Here is a 14,139-nt window from a genome sequence, read left to right as displayed (position 1 = left end):
TGTATTACAACATATAAAAAGGCTATGATATTTATAATATTGAAGTTACTTTTTAACCCATATTAAAATTTAAATTTGTAAAAATTATATTATATTTTGTTTGTAAACATATTTACATTTTTTTTAATAAAAATTAGATTTTAAAATAGAAATTATGCATTGAAAAGATTTATTAAAAAAAAAAAACTAATAAAAAAAATGGAAAAAAATTCCTCCTATAAAAAAAATAAATGAAAAATTGTGTGTAAATAAATAATAAAATAAGGGGCAAGTATGGAATCGAATCTAAAAAACAAGCAAAACTGTTTTAAAAACCCCAAAAATAATTAATTATGTTTTTTTTTGAAGTATAAAAATAGTTAAAAAAAACAGATTTGAAGTTTGGTATCCAAACAAACACTGCCGTCGATCGCTCGCCCTCCGGTTATTGGGACCTCTCTCTCTCTCGAAGATTTTCTCTCACACGATGAACCAGAGGAGAGAAAATGCTTCCATTTCTTTCGTTTTCCTTCATGGATTCAGGTGAGAGCTTGGTCTTGTTGTTATTGTTGTAGTTATCATTCTTCTTCCCTCTATTTGATCTCGGCGTTCTACTTCGGTCGCCGTGCTTACTGCTCGCCTGGACGACTTCATGGCCTCGTCTTCCCGAGCACGGAGTAGCTCGCCGTTTTCGTACCGGAAGCCTTCCAGTCCGTATTCTTCAACTTCTTCGTCCTCTTCGTTTACCAATGGTAAGCTGATTCCGCGCTCTGGTACGACTTCGACGTCGTCCTACTTCAATTCCGGCGGCGGACTTGGTTCTCGATCCACGACTCCCAATCGAAGTCGTTCTGATTCAATGTACCATAGTCCACATGGTTCTAGTAATCTTACTCCTGTCGGTTTCGCGTCTGAGGAGTTGATTAGCGAGCCAGTGGATACATCGAAGTGTGGAGAGAGCATTTCGGTGACGATTCGGTTCCGGCCGTTGAGGTAATGTTAGATCTCAGTGTAGTGGATCAGATCTATGGGCTTTATTGGTGGGGGAGTCGGGTGGTTCGGTTATTAGTAATGCGGTACATTTGTTTGATTGAAATTTGTGTTTGTAGCGAGAGAGAGTTTCATAGAGGGGACGAGATTGCTTGGTACGCGGATGGGGATAAAATTGTGCGGAATGAGTATAATCCAGCAACTGCATATGCGTTCGGTATTGTTTCCCGAACTTCTTAAGTTTAGATTACAATGATGGTTAATTCTCGACTGTTAGCACGAAGGAGAATGCAGATATTCTTTTGTCTTATTTTTTTAATTTAATTAATTAGTTTATTCGTGAAGTTGATCCTCTTGGCGTTTTCTCGTTGCAGACAAGGTTTTTGGGTCCCAGACTTCTACTTCGGAGGTGTATGAAGTAGCTGCTAAGCCTGTCATCAAAGCTGCGATGGAAGGTGTCAATGGTCTGTGACTTTGTTCTCTTCAAGCTCACAAATGGCTTAATCAACAATTCAATCTGAATGCAACAACATTGTTTAGAATTTACTGGAAACGTGCATTGGTTATTATAGAGCATCACGCCTTCTAATTTCTATGTTTGCGGGACTTGGACATTGAACTTCGTTTTTTTTTTTTGGTATATACTAGGTTTCCAACTTCAATCATAATATTATTACTAAGTTTTTGATGATGCAGGAACTGTGTTTGCTTACGGTGTCACAAGTAGTGGGAAGACACACACAATGCATGTAAGTTCGATCATTTAACAATTCTATCCTGTCTTTTTTTTTTTCCTAATGAAATTTGTTAAGAAATTTGAAATTACGAGTTAATGTCTTTGATTCGTCCCTTTTATTCCTAAAATGATATTTATATACGATTGACCTAATGACGAAAAGTTGGCATTATTAGTTGATTGGTTCAGTCTAACCAAGTGAATAACACCAATTACCAGGCACTCCGTGCTGAATGAATTACAAGCACTGCTAATGGGTGATAGTGTTCAGGTCTCTGTAGTTTGTTATTTTTCCTCTTGTGCTTAATTACCAATTTATACCTTGCCTTTTGGTCTTTAACAACAAAACCGGTCAACAATAACTTAGCCTTTAGTCAAATTTGTAGGTGGCCTGGGCTAATTTTATTGGTCATCAATCAAGGGTGTAATTTTATTGGGCGTACGGATATTTACAGATCCTTAGGCCATGGAACAGCATCCAGATCCTATATCTACTTATTTATTTGAATGCTTGGGCCTTGGTATTGTTCTTCCATTTCTATTTCTATCGTTAACCCATAATGTACAAACTTTGTAATCACTTTTTTCTATTTATTAAAATATATATATTTATTTTTTCCCTTCCCAAAACCATACTAATACCTGATGATGTTTGAATAAATTTTGGGGTAAAATATTCTTTTGTCTATTTTGACTGATGTTCGGTGTAAATCCATTAGCTAAATAATAGTTTTTACAGTTTTACTAACAACGATCATTTAATCTTCATTATATTCAGTTATCCTTGTCTTTGCTCCCATGGTAGCTTGCATTTTAACAATATTTCCTGTGCCAAATAGTTGGTGATCGTTTTTTCATTTTTGCTTTGCTTTCCATTTTCATTTGTACAGGGAGATCAAAGTTCTCCAGGTATTGTACCATTGGCTATAAGGGATGTGTTCAGCATTATCCAAGATGTAAGGATTTTCAGGATACAGTACTGTGAAATCTGCTACCGTCAGTTGCTGGCTGCCATTTTTAATATTATTAATTTATTAATCTTGATTTTATCTCGTCTATCACTTTTGGTGCTAATACATTTCTTTTGTCTGATAAGGCATCTTTATGTTCATTTTGTATATTCCATGCTTCTTTGCTGATGCAAGGGAATAGTATTTCAGTAGTTGTTTACTGTATAACATGTTTGCAATTACCTGCTTTCCTTGGGAAATCTTATCTTTTGTCTCAAAGATCGGATTTGATTCATGAAATTCATTTTTCTTTTTCTTTTTCTCTCTCTTTCTTATAAGAAACAATTTCATTGATAATATGGAATTACAAAAGAGGGGAGAGTCCCCTATCCAAGGGAGTTATAAAAAGCCTCGTCAATTGGATATAAGAGAAGAAAAGCTATAGTGCTGAAATATAAGAGAATATTTACACCATGATATAACTAAAAAATGTATAGCACCCAAAAATCTATCGAAGGAGAGATCTTTACCCTTGAAGACCCTTTGGTTTCTTTCTTAAAAAATCTATCCAAAAACTATAGCAATGCAAATTTTCTCTTATCATCATTTACTCTTCGCTTCATCCTTCCATCAGCTTGGGGCCTTATTGTTGATGTGATTGATGTGCTGCCTTTTCTTGCTTGATGCACCATTCTCTACCTTATTTTCAAGATTTTCACAATCTCATTTCATAATAGACTGGTTTAATTGATTAAAACTTTCCTGATATTCAGACTCCAGGGCGAGAGTTCTTGCTTCGTGTGTCATATATTGAAATCTACAATGAGGTAATAGATCCTCTGCACTAAAATTCATTTTGTTTGTCTTTCAGTTTCAATTATTTTTGGAATTAATGGTACGTCCTTCTATATTGGAGTTTTGTGGTAACCTCTTTGTATCTGTTTACACCTTCATCTGGGTGGTGCTATAAGGATTTAAATCATAGCACTTAGGATGTTGTAATCCTATTTGATTTTTGTGGAATTTATTCATCTGAACCAGGTCATAAATGACTTATTAGATCCAACAGGTCAGAATTTACGTGTTAGAGAAGATGCACAGGTTTTTCCCTAGAGCTTTCTGTTGAAATTTTCTGGCCTTCGGAATGAAAATTTCCATATTCCACAGTTAGGAACATAAGAATGAATGCATGGATTTCGTTGCAGGGCACTTATGTTGAGGGTATAAAAGAAGAAGTTGTTTTGTCTCCGGGGCATGCACTTTCATTCATTGCTGCTGGAGAAGGTACTTAAGTTCATATTCACAATTCCTCATTCCTCCCCTTGCATTAGTTCTTTTTTACTACTTTTGCATGATCGACACTGATATTTTGTTTTCTATGCTTATTATTATTGACTTTGTTTTGGCAGAACATCGTCATGTTGGATCAAATAATTTTAATCTGTTCAGTAGCCGAAGTCATACAATATTTACGTTGGTAATATTTCTATCCTTGATAGTGAGTGTTTGGTCCTGTAAAATGATATTACCTAAGCACGTGTGACATGACTGTTTGCTGAACTTTATGAATCTGGATTTAGTTTTCTGTTTTATAAACGGCTCTTTAGTTCTATCGCTTGTTACTATGTCCAGGTTTACTCTGTTTTGGTCTAGACTCTTATAGCATTGTTGGATTCATTTGGCATTCTTCTCTTACAAATTTCAAAATGAGCTCAAAGTGGTGTGGTAGTACGGAGGTTGGGGGAAGGGAGAGGAGAGTGGAAGTTTTGGTACAAATATTGAACGTTTCGTACTTGTATAAAATCCAAGCTTCAATAATTCAATGCTTTTGCAGATAACATTTTAATATATTCCTTTGACATTGGTGTGTGCACGCCATTTAACTGAATGTAGTTTTTTTAATATGTCGAGATTGCTTCTTTATTTTTTTGTTAGTCTCCGGTATGCTAGATCAAATATTTCATGGACAGTAAATCATGTTGGGTTGTTTCATTATTATATGAACAAGCTCTAGTGAAATTCATTACAATTTTTTTCTGTTATACATTTTGGTTGTTGCGATGCCCACTTTAATCCCTCTTTCTTGTTTATATGTTTTCAGATGGTCGAAAGTAGTGTTCATGGGGATGAATATGATGGAGTGATCTTTTCACAGCTTGTGAGATTGAAATATCCTTTATGTAGTTATATCAGCTGATGACCATATTTTGTGGCTAATATCTCCCTATCTATTATCATTTTCATTAGAATTTGATCGATTTAGCTGGATCTGAGAGCTCAAAGACTGAAACGACTGGATTACGGAGAAAGGAAGGGTCTTACATAAATAAAAGTCTTCTAACTCTTGGAACTGTAGGTGCTTTTTAATTATTCTCGCTGTTGATGAGATAATATTTGGGTTGTATGACCTCCTTTAATTTTCAATGCTGGATTTGTGTCTTTTATCTTTTTAGTTGGAAGACCAACCAAAAGCACCTATTTGCATCTGAGACTACTATGGTCAAATGCGTGGTTGTATGTTAGTTTGAATCTGTCGTAAACATATGATATGGGTTTGCTGATCATTTCATGTTCTAACATTAAAATTCCATTTTCTATAACTTTGAGTTAATTTACTTGATTTGAAGTTCTAGACAATTTATGCTAATTTCCTCTATGTTAATCATAGATAAGAATTAATGAAATAACATGAATCAGTGCGTAGCCTTTTGTAGTTATCTCTTGATATAGGACCCGATTTCACTATATCAATGAAATTGTTATTGTTTCCTGTAAAAAAACATGAATCAGTGGTTACAACGTGAAGGTTATTGGAAAGCTGAGCGAGGGGAAAGCATCCCATGTTCCATATCGAGATTCAAAGCTTACACGTATTTTGCAATCTTCACTAAGTGGGCGTGGGCATGTTTCTGTGAGTATAGTATAAGTTGCAATAATAGCTCTTTTGTTGTTGAGGCTGCTTGTGCATAAACCATGTTAATTTCGCCTGTGACATTCTGCTATTTGTTATCTCAGCTGATATGCACTGTTACCCCTGCATCCAGTAACATGGAAGAAACTCACAACACATTGAAGTTTGCAAATAGGGCAAAGCGAGTTGAAATTTTTGCCTCACGTAATAAGGTTAGTTGCTAATTTGCAATATCATGATCATTATGTGGTCAAATGGAAAAATTATTGCTTATTCTTAAATGTGCTTCAGATTGTAGATGAAAAATCTTTGATTAAAAAGTATCAAAGAGAAATCTCTAGCCTGAAACAAGAACTCGATTTGCTGAAGAAGGGCATGCTTGTTGGTGTTAATCATGAAGAGATTATCAACTTAAGGCAACAGGTTTCTCTCTATTGCTCCTATCTCACAAAAAGATGTAGAGATTTTAAACTTTTATTTGGTTATAACATTCTTCTAATTGTTTGTTATTTGTTCAACAGTTGGAAGAAGGACAAGTGAAAATGCAATCGAGGTTGGAGGAAGAAGAAGAAGCTAAGGTTGCTCTTACGAGTAGAATTCAGAGGTTGACTAAACTCATACTTGTCTCTTCAAAGAATTCAATGCCTGGATGTTTGAGTGACGTTCCCAGTCAGCCAAGGAATTGTTCTCTTGGTGACGAAGATGTAAGTTCTCTTCCTGAATTTGACTGTGTACAACCTTAGCTTACTATTCATTGGAGATTGGTTGGCATGTCATTACTGGTGGTGATATATCTGAATAGTGATCTGACATTTTTTAACTAATCCGGCAACCATCCATATCGTTGGGCAAAAATGGAAAGGAAACTTCAATTTACTAATTAAAAAAAAGAAATCACCCTTTACAAATTAAATTGCTTCATATCATTTAATAACTAAAATTTATTATTTATATCTTTGCTATTCCTTATATTGATGATATTCTATCTAGCTATTTAGTTCTTGTTATTTCTTAAAATTTGATAATATTGATATCTAGAATTATACACATAAAGGGTGTTGTAACTATACGCACAAGTAATAAAAAAGATCTAATACATTTATTAATTCAATCCTTTTACTTCTGTGATATCCATGGTTTTACATATAATATCTGAAGAAATAGTAGTTTTTATCACTATATCCCTAAATTCAAGTTATGTACACTGCCAATTCCTTTTTTAGTTCGATGAAAATACCAATTATTCTCAAAATTTGATAAAAGTTAAATTCTAGCTTCCTCATTCAGGCAGAAATCCACTGGAAGGATAGACTTCATTTAATATATGACTAAATTAAATATTATTCTTGGAAATCTTGGGTGATGATCCTAATTGTTTGAGATTTACACACTATGGTTTAACATTTATGTAAAACGAGACACACAAGCAATTCACGTCTTCGTACTCATCCATTATTCTAAATTGAGTGGAAAAGTGGGACAAGTCTCATCACAAAGATGAAAGATAATGTTCCATCTTCCGGTGGACAATAGCCGACTAAAATGGCCACTATCTTAATTGGAGGGTTATTTACTTTTGGGATTGATTGGTTAGTACCTTGCTCATTTATTGATATTTCATATTGAATCTTGCCAGAATTTTGATGTCTTCAGAGACGTGTCGTTGCCTGCTGAGAGTGAAAACCTTAAGGGATCTCTCTCTTCAGTCTCAGAAGTTCAATCGAACCCCTCCTATGATTTCAAACAACGAAGTTCTTTAAGCAAATGGAATGCGAATGAGGAGCTCTCTTCTGCCAGTAGTACAGTTACCGAATCAAATCAAGTGAGTGATCTTGGTGTTGATTCAATTGTGTGTACGTGTATTGCTAATATGTAGCTATGGAGACGATTAATTCTCTCATTGAGTTCATTTGCAAGGTATATAGCATTATCATTTTATACATTAGACCAGAAAATCATATATCCATTCTCAAACCCATTCTGTTTGATATCTTCAGTTAGAACTGTTCTGCTCTTGCTACTTTTCACCTTGGGTTTGGACGTTTGACTGTTATTTAGTTAAGAACTCACAATTAGGAGATTTATTTTGTATCTGAGTCTTGGTGTTAATTTCTCAGAATCTCAACTATAATATAGATTATAGTGAAGTTTTACCGATAATTTGATATAACAATTATGTCTCAGACAACTGAACAACCTGGAAGGCATTGTGTGATTTGGAATATTACACTGTTATTGATTCATTTAAAACAATTCTTCAGCCTTTGGCTTTCTTGCTCTTTCTATTTTCATCATTCACCCTTCAAAAAGTAATGCAATTAATAACAGTGATTATGAAATCTATTCTCTTTAGGAGCTTGGGAGTTTAAATCATTGTGTATGCAAAATTAAAACTCGTGAGCTCTGATGGCTAAAACATTACGTTTTGAGTAGCAAAACAGCAATGACATGACTTGATACCATAAATTGATGGGTGGGACAACAAGGCGCACACTATATGCTAGGATTGCAACAATAAAGTTTTTCAAATCATCACTATTTATTTCATATTTTGACTAGCTTTCCTTCTTCATGAATTACTATTTGTCATGAATTCTGATGAAATCGAGGGGATTCATTACCATACGGTCTGAAGAAACATTACGTGGCTTATGGATTGGAGTTTCTTTGTCTTTGGTTCTTGAACCTTTATTTTTTAATATTTTGGTTAGTTGTTTTTATTGATGTTTCCTGGTGTTGCAATAACTACGTTTTGGATGGTAGGGTGGCATGACAATGTCAGATCAGATGGATTTTCTAGTTGAGCAAGTTAAGATGCTTTCTGGAGAGATTGCATTTAGTACCAGCACCCTTAAGCGCTTGGTGGACCAGTCGGTGGCTGACCCAGAGAACTCTAAAACTCATGTAAATTTCATTTGTGGTTTGCATGTTTATGTCCGATCTCATTAGAAACTGTTAAAATATGACATTGTTGCTTCGTCAATTGCTTTCTGCCAAATGATTTACATGCATTTGTATGAATATCAGTTAGAACTCCCTACCCTACCAATTACATTTAACTTAAACCTTGGAGCTCTTTCTTCTAGTTAGAGTATCTCAATGCTTTTATTTTGTTTTTGCTGAGATTCTTTTTAATTTACTTAAATTAAAGGGAGTGAATTTTAACGATATCTTAATCTGTGACCTGTATTTTATACGTGTTCCAGAGCTGTAGTGCACCATCCTATTTTTGTTCTGCAAGTGATTGCTTGATTTGCATTAAAACTAGCAGTAATGGCAGTACAACATCTTAATATACTGTTTTTTTTTTTTAATATAAAAAAACAAATTAACAAACATTCAGAAAGCTGTTCTATGTAAAGCACGATGAAACCCAATACTTCAATATTGTCTGCTATTGTTTATATTTAACCATTCATATTGACTGATACAGATTCAGAGCTTGGAGCATGAGATTCAAGAGAAAAAGAAACAAATGAGGGTTTTAGAGCAACGAATAACTGAGAGTCGTGAGGCATCGGTTGCCAATGCGTCACTGGTTGAAATGCAACAGGTGCAATCTCTTTTGTGGCTAGCAACATTAAGTTTCAGCTAGTTATTTCTTGATCTTAATAAAATTTAAACTTTGAATTTGTTTGTTGTCAGACGATTACCAGATTGATGGCTCAGTGCAACGAGAAAGGGTTTGATCTGGAGGTGAGATATTGTAATGTGCTTTTAGCCTTTCAAGGTCATCTAGTTGGCACCCTATGTTTCCACCAGCAGTTGAATAAGCCCGTCCATCAAATAATTGTGAAGTTGGATTTGCACTTTATAAAGCTAGCAAGCATATTATGGTGGTGGATTACCATATTACCTTTATGCTGAACTCTTTGTTCTTAATTTAACTAAGGATTACTTTGATGATTGATCAGATCAAATCGGCTGACAACCGAATCCTCCAGGAACAATTGCAGAACAAGGTAGTTCACTATCTTGTTATAGAATATTCTTATCTTATTCCTGTGTTTTTGCTACCCCTTTACTCATTCAAGATGTTTATTTCCACCCATTGATTTGATGCTTGGCGATTCAACTATATACATCTGTTTATTTACAGAGTGCGGAGAACAAGGAAATACAGGATAAATTACGTCTCTTGCAGCAGCAATTGACTTCATTTACTGGTGATCGATCATCATTGATATTTAAACAGCACGTACCTGGAGAAAGTGTTGATGAACTGAAAAAGAAAATTCAGTCACAGGTGATTTTTAACCTGCTTAAATTTCTGTTATCCAAATCTGGCTAAGCTTACCACGGTTCTTTAACTCCAGCAATAGCACTTTTTATTTTTTAAGTACTTAAAATTTGCGCCTCAATAGTAAAAGTGCCGTAGGTTGTTTGAACTTATGGGCTAAGTCAATGCACTTCTTTGTGTTTTTTTTTTCTTCTCATTTCTGTTTTATATGTACTCTTTCCATCAGGAGATTGAAAATGAGAAATTAAAGCTGGAGCACGTTCAACTTTCAGAAGAAAACAGTGGATTGCGTGTTCAGAATCAGAAATTGGCTGAAGAAGCTTCTTATGCAAAAGAACTAGCCTCTGCTGCTGCTGTTGAGTTAAAAAATTTAGCTGGGGAAGTGAGTAAGCTCTCAGTGCAGAATGCAAAATTAGAGAAGGAACTGTCATCTGCTCGAGCAACGGTCAACTCTAGGAGCTTGCAAAATGCAAATGGTGTTAATCGCAAGCATGACAGCTTAAGACCTGGGAGCAAAGGGAGGTCGTCTGGGCGTCTTAATGAAAGGACCAGTGCATTTAACGATGAATTCGATTCTAATGATTTAAAATTTGAACTTCAGGCTAGAAAACAACGTGAAGCAGCACTCGAGGCTGCTTTAGCCGAAAAGGAATTTATAGAAGATCAATACAGGAAAAAGATCGAAGTCGCAAAGAAGAAAGAGGAGGCTCTGGAAAATGATTTGGCGAACATGTGGGTGCTTGTTGCTAAGTTGAAGAAAGAGGGAGGAGGAGCTGTGCCAGAATTAGTAGAGTGTTTTGCTGATGGAAAAAAGTGCAGCACTCAAACTGATTCTAGCATTATGGACAGAGGAATGCTGGATATCTTAAAGCCAACCGGAGGGGAAGTACCGAAGGAAGAACCACTGGTTCTCCGCCTTAAGGTATGCAAACTCGGCCAATTTCGCCACGACTTTGTAACTAAAAGGGGGAAAATGAACTCTGTTTTTTTGCTGGTTTCAGGCAAATATTCAGGAGATGAAAGAAAAAGAGCTAGAAAGCTCACGGCGATGTGAATTCCTCCAATACATGTAAAGTATGTTTCCCTGCCGGCCCTTCTGCTGTAAGTGATTTTGAACTTATTAATCTTGCTTTCCTCCTGCTTTTGTTAAGCACTTCCCCCTTTGCAGTGTGTCAATCTTGTTCTCTAGCTGCTTCCGAGTGTCCAATCTGCCGTACAAACATTGCTTTTCGGCTTTGATGTGGCATATATATATACATTATCCTCTCGCGAAAGGTACACAATTTCTTCAACCATCTTATTATGGGCCATTTTCCATGTGTCTTACATTTAGGCTCCATTTGAGATTTTGATTTTGGAGACGCTGGAACTAATTACATGGAAAATTTATTTCTTTTAGTGTTTAGTGAAACCAATTATTAATTAATCCAAAGAAACTATTTTTTCTAATTTTTTTTTTGTTGATTTGTACAATTTAATTAAAGTATCTTTAGGAATTGTCTTCCTATAAAAATTTATGGCCCTCCTTAACTGACTTTTTAAAATTTTAATTTTATCCCACTTCATTATACCTTTTTCACTTTTAGTTTATTTATGACAACATTTATTTTAAGAGTTACATTACCCCACAACTAGTATGTTTTATTATTATTATTAGTACTGTCCAGTTTAAATTTCTAACTGTTTGATCAACTAAAATTACTATTCAAAATCTTTCATTCTCGTAGGCGTTTGATAATTATTAAAAGAAAAGAAAAGAAAAAAAAAAAAAAAGATTAAAGCATTGATATTTTCCATCAGCGTTTTTTTTTTTTTTTTTTTTTTTTTGATTTCTTCAATTAATTATGTGCAGGGATTTGTCTTCAAGCCACCATTTACCAGTTACCATGCGATTTCAAGCACCAAATTCTTTGATTAATCCGTATGTATCTTTTGAAAGGCTATATAAATATATATGACATCTTTATTATTATATATCTGAAAAATGTACAAAAAAAAAAAAAAAAAAAAAGAAGAAGAGAGAGAGAGGGAAAGGGGGCATTATATTTCAAGTTTCAAATGCAATCTTTGTGTTGCTTTCTTTTAGTATGTAGCAGAATGGCATATTGTGTCTGAAATATCATCCAATTGTACATAAAAGTATATACACACACACATATTTAAATATTTGCTTTTCCATTTTTATTCCCAGTTGAGTGATGGGAATATAGTATTATTTTATAGCTTATAATCATCACACCATGTTAACTGTACTCTACTAAATTATGTTAATCTATAAATTCTATTTCAACCACCTCTATAGTGTGGTGTTGTGTTTATTTAGTTTTTGAAGATTTCAAGAAATCAATTATCACACCATGTTCTGAAATATCATTCAATTGTATCGCATCTCTCTCTTGTTTTCTTTTTTTTTTTTTTCTTTTTTTTTTTTTTTTGTTGCTATTTTCTATTTTCTACTTTTTATTATTTTTTCCTTAAATATTTGCTTATTTTTCTAATTTTCTGTCCTTTTTCTTCCATTCTCCTACCTCTCTTTTTTCCCCTGTTATTTTGCTTTCTTTTTATGCTATTTTGCATTAATATTCTTTCTTTTATTTATTAATAATTTATCATAGTTATATATATTTTATAAGATAATCTTATTTAAAATAATTAAAACCACCATAAATGTTGATTAGCTCTATTGTACTCATTATTTACTATTAAAATTTTATATAATTTTATTAAAACCATTTATTTAAGCAAATGATTAAGATTGATTCGTAAACTTTAGAACGCACATTATTCATAATATAATTATCAATAAATGCAAATCAAAATTATTTTAACAATTTAACTTAATAAAAATAAATTAACCAGTAAATAATAAAATTATTGGAAGATATATCCGACATAAATATTATTTATTTATACGAAAATTTGACACATGCAATACTATTTTTTTTTTTTTTAAGTATCTTATTCTGGACATTTCATAATTAGATATTTATATGAAAATTTGACATATGCAATACTATTATTTTTTTCTAAGTATCTTATTCTCGACATTTCATTCTTTTAACATCTTTACTTACAAGCACGAAGAATATATTCTTTCAAAATCGCTTAGAACACATATATAAAAAGTAGGTAACTATACATATGAAGAACTAAAATGGTAAAATAAACTCGTAATGACTAAAAAAGAAATCTCCCACGACAAGATTATTAGGAACAGATAAAAGTTTAAAGTGGGTTTGTGGCGGTCGGAATCATTCTTCCATCTTTCCCTCTCTAAAAAAAGCTTCAAACTTTACAGAAAACATCAGCAACACACGAAGAATCAAGAAACTCCTCCACGCACCAACCCGGCAAGCTCTCCAAATACTCCGATATGTTACTTGCCGAAAACGCAACCCCATTTTCACTCATTCCACCAAAATTCCCAACAATTGGTGGCTGTAAATCCTCCATTACAGGACCTCGAATCAACCCTTTTGACCCCATTTTCGCCTCCTTCCTCGATCTCGCCTTAAAGATCCCAATTTCAGCTTCAATTGTAACCTCCTCGCTTTCATCGCCGCCGCCGGAGACAGAGGAGGAGGAAGAGGAAGTCGCCGGTGACGGTGAGACCTTCACACCAGTGAGAAGAAACCGACTGTGTTTCTGGGTGTGTTCGCTGGCGCCGTGAATTGGAATGTCGCATTCTCTACAGAGGATTGCTCTGTCTTCAAGACAGAATAGAAACGCTCGCTGGACCTGGCAGATATCGCACGACGGCGGTGAATTGACGGTGGGAGTGGATCGGAGGAGTGTGAATCGGCTGTGTTTCTCGGCGAGCTTGTTGGCACGGTGGACGTGGTGGTCACAGGCAGAGCAGAGGGCGGCTTCATCGGAGGGGCAAAAAACAGAGGCTTCTTCTCTGTTGCAAACATCACAGCGGATCTTCATATCTCTGTTTTCTTCTTCAATTTTCTTCAATTCCAAGAACAGAGCAAGCGACGAAGATGGGTTTAGCAGAGAATTTGGTGTAACTATGAGCGAAGAAGAAGAAGAAGAAGAAGAAGAAAAAGGAGGAGATTTGGAGTTTATTTCTTGTTCTTTGGAGGAATTGAAGACATGGGGTTAGCCTTTGAATCACCTTATTTAAATCCCACCATTTTCTTCTCCTCTGCAACTCTTCAATAAAATATTCAGAGGAGAGAGAAAGAGATTCAGAGGAGAGAGAGAGAGAGAGAGATGGTAACTTGGTAAGGGGACCAAAGTGACTGTGGAGGGAGGGTATTGTGTGTACCTGAAAATTTTAATATCCATTCTTTGCTTTCCTTTATAAAATCAATATTAAACTTTTTAT

General features: G+C 34.6%; 1 protein-coding gene and 1 pseudogene across 1 annotated transcript; one reads left to right on the top strand and one right to left on the bottom strand.

Annotated features, from left to right (window-relative positions):
* The first annotated feature begins 375 nt into the window (after positions 1 to 375).
* LOC111777396 (kinesin-like protein KIN-7D, mitochondrial) lies at positions 376 to 11,972 on the top strand. Its single transcript, XM_087118583.1, is given in 26 exon segments — positions 376 to 972; positions 1,089 to 1,186; positions 1,344 to 1,433; positions 1,666 to 1,718; positions 2,596 to 2,661; positions 3,429 to 3,482; positions 3,697 to 3,756; positions 3,861 to 3,939; positions 4,065 to 4,132; positions 4,757 to 4,813; positions 4,903 to 5,007; positions 5,462 to 5,566; positions 5,671 to 5,778; positions 5,858 to 5,989; positions 6,088 to 6,270; positions 7,203 to 7,388; positions 8,330 to 8,470; positions 9,000 to 9,119; positions 9,212 to 9,262; positions 9,481 to 9,528; positions 9,666 to 9,812; positions 10,033 to 10,728; positions 10,808 to 10,842; positions 10,844 to 10,880; positions 10,961 to 11,081; positions 11,659 to 11,972. Coding segments are annotated over 26 exon segments (3,243 nt in total). The 5' UTR covers positions 376 to 631; the 3' UTR covers positions 11,721 to 11,972.
* A 984-nt stretch (positions 11,973 to 12,956) lies between these two features.
* LOC111777765 (B-box zinc finger protein 21 pseudogene) lies at positions 12,957 to 14,092 on the bottom strand (annotated as a pseudogene).
* Positions 14,093 to 14,139: the final 47 nt, after the last annotated feature.

Source organism: Cucurbita pepo, chromosome 16, assembly GCF_057944985.1.
Source record: "Cucurbita pepo subsp. pepo isolate OVF chromosome 16, ASM5794498v1, whole genome shotgun sequence".
Taxonomy (NCBI): domain Eukaryota; kingdom Viridiplantae; phylum Streptophyta; class Magnoliopsida; order Cucurbitales; family Cucurbitaceae; genus Cucurbita; species Cucurbita pepo.
Note: the sequence above shows the minus strand (reverse complement) of the source record. Positions and strands in the feature narration are given on the sequence as shown.